At 43.6% G+C, this 7,378-nt stretch overlaps 1 protein-coding gene across 2 annotated transcripts in view; it reads right to left on the reverse strand.

Annotated features, from left to right (window-relative positions):
- Positions 1-5,280, reverse strand: part of runx3 (RUNX family transcription factor 3) — a 48,739-nt gene extending 43,459 nt beyond the window's left edge. Inside the window, exons 1-2 of one of the 2 annotated variants that reach the window (XM_005922304.3) lie at positions 5,037-5,280; positions 4,558-4,670 (exon numbers count right to left, since the gene is read on the reverse strand). In XM_005922304.3, coding sequence (XP_005922366.1) covers positions 4,558-4,615 — 58 coding nt within the window. In that variant the 5' untranslated portion in view covers positions 4,616-4,670; positions 5,037-5,280. Of the gene's footprint in view, positions 1-476; positions 4,671-5,036 lie in introns of those variants that run through there. The other variant, XM_042220806.1, reaches the window with a different exon arrangement.
- Positions 5,281-7,378: the final 2,098 nt, after the last annotated feature.

Raw genomic sequence — 7,378 nt, forward strand, 5'->3', positions numbered from 1 at the left:
ACAAGTCCTCTTCATCTGAGTCAAGCGCAGGACACGGCTCTCTAATTGTAGCCAAATCCCTGAAAGCAAACTAAGCCTGTGATGAAACAAATGCTTATTTCAGGTTTTACTAAGAATTGTTTATCTTATTTCCAGTTTTGCCGAAAATTGCAAGCAAATTCCATGCACCGGCATAATTGCTGCATAAATTTAGGTTAATAATACATAAATTAGCTAACAATAATACTCCTGTTTTTTCTGCAATCCCAGCCTTACCATGTAATAAGCTGTGAGGCCGGCCTGTGGTTTAGGGCGTAGGTTTAAAACAAAATTAAATAGCCAAATTGCAAGAGGAGCTTTTCCTTAATTTATCTGTCCGCTGTGCAGGATGAATGAGATCATGAAGAGTCTAATAACAGTTTGGATTTAATCATTTTAACGTATGAAATATCATCAGCTCGTAAGCGAAGCAAATTAACCGTAAAGAGATGACTCACCAAAGTTGAAGAGACTCATCCGGTATGGGCATTACTTTTTAGAAATAATGCTCGAGAGTTTTATATTGTGATCATTTCCACCTCATTATCCAATTACAAGTCTGCATATTTTCCTCCAGACATATAGTTTGTTCCCGAAGAAGTTGGTCTAGACATCATGAATTCCTCTGACATCGCTTGCATCATATCAGGAAATTTTTCAGTCATTTTTTAAAAAAACGCTCTGTAATTCTTATGTAAGACTATAGTGCATTTTCAGTTCTCTTGCTTCAAACGTCAGATTTCTCTCGGTAACACACCCGCAGGAAGTTTATTGCTTTCACAGCAGCAATGCATGGTCAGATCAGAGTTTAACGTGCGAGGAGCCGAGTCGCGCAGCAGCCTCGGATCGTTTGCACCCTTCGCAGGATGCCGGTTCGCAGCCAGCACACCTCCAGTTTACTTTCCAGCAGATTCACAGAAACATGCCGGGAGTGTTTATTGAAAGAAGTTGCTCAACCTTTCAGAGCGCTTTTTTATTTTTTTAAAGTCAGAGAAACCTTTAAAAACAAAAATCCATATTATCAGATTGGCTGCAAAGAATTTGGCCCCTGTGGTCGCTTGCTAACCACCAGAAAATTGTATTTACTACTACACTTAACACAGCTTTAACCTTGACCAGTGCAGAGCCGCTGTTTTCAGCCAAAAGTCTGCAAGGGCGGAGGCACGTTTAGGATTAGTCGACCACATAATCAGCACGCCCCTCTGCGTGCTCTACCTGGAAGCCATCTTACTGGCAACCCTCCCGCTCCCCACCTCCTCCCACTAAAAGTGTGCCCCATAACGTTGTGTTGACAGCCGGTGAAAGCAGCGAGACGGACCAAAAAGTAAATAAGTACCTCCAAAAACATTTACAGCCCTAATCAAGTCCAGAGCGCTGCTTCCATCCAATATGCCTTCAGAGTTTTATAAATAGATATTACACTGGGCTAAATTGGAGACAGGATTTCGCCGCTCTGTGGCTGTCATGCGTTTTCTATTATTTGCTTTCACTTTAAAATATTGGAACTCTTAATATCTTGTTACAGATTTCAGCCGGCTCAGCCAGTCTTTTTGTTTTGGCGTCACTCGGGGGCCTCGCACTCGGCAGGATTTTGAACGGGCTCCAATCAAGCATGTTAATTTAAGAGAGGAGAAAAAAAGATTCACCATGTGACTTGTTATTAATAAATTCAGCAGAGGCCGGCCATGTGTTCAGTTAAATTTATAGCCATTTTTTTGAGCTACTGTATAAGGCCTTTTTATTTGTCAGTGGTTCTGAGGCAGAAATTCATCGTAAGTTTTATCCTCTGTGAATGATTCATTTTGATGCATATAAAGGGTATTTTTCTCATACTGCCTTTTTCCCCTTTCTAACACTTGTAGAGCAAACAAGACCACCTCCCAGAAGCCTCGAAAATACAACTCATTCTCACATACGAGCCTTCACTTCAATTCACGCAGCTCAATAAGCCAAACATATAAAACCATTCCCACCCTAATAAACTGAGGCCTTTTTCTCCGCCACAAAGGGAGCTGGCTTCCAAGAGTGTTAAAAAAAATCAAATGGGACTCTTGAATGTAAAACAGCCTGCAGGGAACACAGCGGCCCTTCCAAGTGGAGGGAAATGTGGTGACAGCTACTGAGCCAAGGAAATGACCCAGCACACAGCTGCTGTAAGGCAGGTACCCCACCTGATGCAAACGCTGCCAGCACTAAGGATCGGAAAAGTCAGTAAAGTTTATACAACCCTGCTTCACGGGGGGAAAGTCCAGTGTTTTTTTTAGGAGCTACCGAGTTTTTTGGGTTTTTTTGTTTTTTCAAAAGGTCTCAGAAATGCTGCTTTCTGATTAAATAGTGGTGCTGATGTGTAAGGGTTAGCAGGTGTAGCCTCATTGTGGTTTTTATCAGCAAACTGCAGCAGCTCTGCGAGTCTGCATCAGATTACCATGTCGCAAAGCTCTCCCCGTTGCTGCCTGTTTCTTTCACAACGTGCTATCAGACTATTAGCTTTTTCTTGTGATCTATACAAAGTTAAAGTTGACGAGAGCAACGGTGTCTGTTCCCTTTGTGCGTGTGTTGTGCGCTCATGTGTGTCTCAGTGTGTGTTTGTGTCTCCATGAACTTTAGCGGAGGACTGAGGTTTCTGAGGTGAGGCGTCCTCTCGCTTCTCACGCGAAGTGCATCTGATGTTGCACATCACATGTGTCGTCTGTCTGCTCTGTGAGATCGGTTGAAATATCTAAAGTTACCGAAATAACACTTATAGACCGAAACCGTCTGTGTATGGTGCTGATATTTTTGTTACAGTCTTTGTTTCTTTTTAGCTCCAATGAAAATGTAACATGATTTGAAACAACAAGACATGTTAAAGATCAGAATGATCTTGGATGACTGTGTTTTTCTAAATGAATAAGATGCTAGTATTTCCTGACATCTGAGGAGATGAATGCAGTATTTCCATAAGCTTCACGTCACACTGCATTAAAGTCAGAGCTCAGGAAGCCAGACATTTAACAGTCTTCTTGATTTTCTGTAACCGTTCCTCTTAATTTCAGTTTGATTTGAGTCTAAAAAAGAGAGCATTGGCCAAATTGCTTTGCCTGTGTAATGCAAGTTGTTAAACTAACCGCTGGAGTATTTTGCTTACATGAGGTAGTCCTGGTTGGAAATGCTTTCAGATTGAACTGGGGGATTTAATGAGTCTTGGCCTTTGTTCTCGTGCAGTTCGGTTTCAGTCTCCTGACAGAGTGAATTGTAAAAGGATATTGCATGTTCACTAATGATTTCCAATGGTTGATCACCATTTTAAATGCTCGTCTCTTCTTTTCCCCACCCTTCTGACCTACTGTCTCCTTCTGCCACCTCAGTGCTCTGCTAGGGTTCAAAAACAAAAAGAAAATCAGGTCCGCCGAAAGCACATTATGTTAGAGGTTAAAAGACAGCAGGCGTGAACCCTGAAGTTGGTGACACACTGATCTGTAAAACGGTGAGGAGATAAAGGGATGCAGATCCAGCGGTTATAGAGAAGAAAAGGGGGGCCTGAGCTTGTCATGAGGAAACTATAAATGCCTGAGTGTGTGTAGAAGCTGTGAGAACACTAGAACATCATCTCCTGTCACTGCGGTTCCACTGAGGATATCAGAGGATTGCTCTCATGTGAGACACAGATGTACAGAGTGTGTGAGGCTCTGCAGATTTTAAGATATACTCTGCAAACAATTACCAACTGGTAGTGCTTCTCCTGTGGCTGTCTCTAATTAACACGGCAACAAGGCCTTAATTGGGGGGGCGGGGTATCTCCTTTTTTTCCTTATTGCCTCTCAGCGGCTGCCTCGGTGGCTGTTTGAGGAACAGTAAGAAAAACTCGGCCCCTGTCGAATTAACAACTCGAGTGTCAACGCTGCTTCGTCTCAGTGTTTTTCACGACTTATGGGAATAAACAGGATGAGGACTGAAATCAGGTAAACGTTGCGCTCTCGCTCTCCATCTCGAGAGCTTAACTGCAAATAAAAAGCCGCCTGATTGGAATTGCCATGGCAACAAATGGCTTCTTCACTGAGGCTCGTCGCCGAGCATAGTGCACTCACCTCACCGCACAGACCAAAAGTACCTCCTGGAAGTAAAGCAGAGAGAGCCTAATATGTTTTTTCTTTTCTCTTTTATTGTATTGCCGTGTTCCAGTAAGGGGCCCAGTCACATGGAGCCTCTGAGCTCGTATTCTCACTGAGAGAGCGCCGAGTTTCACTTGATAATGAATGTCTGTGGTGAGAATCCCATTATGGCGCTACTCCATCAAGCCTACAGAAAACACAGGAGCTGAGAGGCCTTTATGGGACATATCAGATGAGAGCTACTGTGCAAATCACACCCTCCTTTATGAACCTATTTCACAGCACACGTGACAGACAGATAAATGCATTCAAACGCTACAAGAAGCAACTCTCACATTTCACTGTGGAACTGTCAGTGCTTTTTTTGTCAAACTGACAGCACTGCACGTTGAAAACAATGGTCAGAGGGTGAGCAGAGCAGAGTGGAGAGGGCAGGATCAGCACTTACCTCTTAGTAGACTGCTGCTGTAGTTGGAGAAGGAGTCAAAGATGCTGTTGGATGCCATGACAGAGAAGCCAGAATGGTGTGGAGCCCTCGCTGAAGTCAATCTCCACAGACTTCTGAGAGAGGGGGGCAAGAAACAGGAGGATTGAAACACAAAAATAAAAGTGTAGCATAAAAAGAAGTGAAGGGAGGAAGGAGAGCACAAGAGGACAAAACTCCTGGAGCTCCGAGACTCTTTGCAACCAAGAATCTAGGGTTTGTGACTACCACAGGAATCCCAAGCCACAAGCTTGCAGAGAGAGCAGCAGCATGTGTTAGCAGCAGCACCACAAGACATTTGAGAGAGAGAGAAGTGAAGAGAAGAGGGTCAGAGGCAGAAAGAAAGAAGAAACAGAAGAAACAGCAAATGTGGTTGAGAGAAAAACAGTTTAAACAAAGGCAGGCATCAACATTTGGGTCTCCAGGTGCGGAGGTGGACTCACCAGGGCTGGAGATAAGAGGGGGCCCCACCTAACGGTGCCCGGGTGGCGTAAGCAGGCTGACGGGGGCGGGGGGCCGCTTTTGTGGTGGTCTGTCAGCGGCCTGAAGGTCTGAGGTTAGCCAGCTAGCTTGTTAGCGTGGTCTGTCTCTTTCTCTTCCACGATGGTGGCGGCCTGACTGGAGCGTCAGTGCTAGTAAAAGGCTAAAAGCCACAGTCTATCTGCATCCTCCTCGCCATCCTCCACACAGACACACACTCCCCTCCGTGAGTGGTGGAGCCCACGTCACATGTCACGTGAGGTCACCGGGCCTTTCCCTCCCACCCTCCTTCCCCTCCCTCCCGTCTTCTCCTATCGTCTTTGCCTTTTCTCTGGTTTCTCTTTTCGGGTTGTACTTTCCATGGTTCTTCTTCTCTGACTCGCCGTCTTCATTCTCACTTTTCATTGGTCGTCCAAGTTTTGGAAATATTCTATTTTCTTTTGAGTTCAAACCAGGCAGCGGCCTGCGTCGCTGTGGCTCACTGAGGTTTGCAGAAAGAGCACTAAAAACCACTGCAGAGGAGCTGGAGAGACATTCAGATGTATTAAGCCCAAGACAAACACAGGAGAGAGAAAAAGACAGGACTGAATCAGATGAGGAGAAATAGAAAATGAGAGATAGCTGTGGCTTGAGGAGACAGGAAAGTGTTGTCTCTAACTGCCGAACAACACTGAGCATGCTGTGTATACTGTGTATGTGTGTCCTGTGCTAGTTTTATGTTTGTCTGACTCACGGCACATCTGTGTTTGTAAGAACCGGTGGTTTTGGGCCTGCAAAACCTCCACCCTCACTTACCACTTGATAGTATCATAATCTTAGTCTCATCAGAAGCCGAACGGCTCGACTCTGCCCGGGTTCTCTCCTCTGCCATCAGCCTTTGAAGTTCCCTTTTTTTCTCTCTTTATTTTGCCCTCTTTTATATTCATGTACATTAAATTCTCACACAGCTGAACCTGCATAATGCAAAAATAAAACTTTGTGTCCACGTCACAAAATCTTTAGATATTAATTATATGCGTCCCTTTTTTTTTTCTAACCTGAACTTCCTTATGCAATACAAAAGATATTTTTATAAAACTTTAGTATTTGCGGGCAACTGAAGTCTCTTTCCCCTGTGAAAGTGCAAAGCGATTTAACCTGATTGTGGTTTTCACACTTTTTCATTTTCTGGGTTGAATTTAAGAACGGAAAAGTGTTCACTGATGTGGCTGCTTGTACTACCCGAACGGCGTGAGCCCAATATGTGATAGCATATCACATATTGTGTTATTTTTGGAGATTTTGAACTATTTATTTGGAAGTTTCATCTGTAGTTATGAGCAAAACAGGAAATGGTTCATGTAGTTTCAGACTGCGAGAGAAATTAAGGCGCGGCACGACAGGCAAAAAGATAGTTAACAGAGATTTTGTTTCTACGGTATATTTTGTTTCAGACCGGTGGGAAGAAGATATCAAAATAAAACCATCAGGTGATATTGATGCAAATTAGAGCATAATTAATGAGATAGAATCATCACTGAGTAAATTTTCATGGTGTTATCTGTCACTTCATTTCTATTGAAGATGCATGTGCATATCTCCATATCTAAGCTGTGTTCTCAAAATGACTTTGTTCACATGCACTTGGCTGTGCATCACCTCGACTGTAATACACCAAACGTTCTTTTATTTGGTCTATAGCCTCAAACTTTCTGTTTTGTTCTTGACAGTGTTTTATTATTTATGAAGGAAAGATAAAATATTTTCTATGTCTTTTTTCTTTTTTCAACCTTAGACTGTACCAAAAAAAGAAACCGTGCTCTAAAATGAAAGTTTCAGAATGAACTTTGCACCTGACGTTATTCACTGTTTACATCTCCTGGGGAAACTATGCAAATCGTGCTTACTTAGACAGATAGCTCTTCATGTGCGTATTGGAAATACTCAAACTATTTTTAATATTTCCATGTGAGTTCGTTTTTTTTACCCGTGGTGGCTCTCGTTAGCAGAGTTACTGTGTGCAGCCATACTGTTAGGCTGCGATCTTGCAGCACAGCATCTGCATGTGTGTGCAAATAACTGGCATTTGCAGACCTCTGGGATGCTCACTTCCTCTCTCCTTTCTCCTGTCTCCCAGTGACACACTGACCATGTCTGGCCATGGGACAACAGACCCAAACCACCGTCTGGTCACTCATGTGACCCACTCGCTTTCCCTGGAAACCTGTGTGTGTGTGTGCGCGCGCGTGTGCGTGTGTGTGCGCATGTTTCTGTTCTGTTTCTGCTTCACACCTCGTTGTGTATGGATGTCAGCCCACATCTGCTA

The sequence above is a fragment of the Haplochromis burtoni genome, unplaced genomic scaffold, assembly GCF_018398535.1.
Source record: "Haplochromis burtoni strain Fernald_Lab_line unplaced genomic scaffold, NCSU_Asbu1 Contig_55, whole genome shotgun sequence".
NCBI lineage: Eukaryota > Metazoa > Chordata > Actinopteri > Cichliformes > Cichlidae > Haplochromis > Haplochromis burtoni.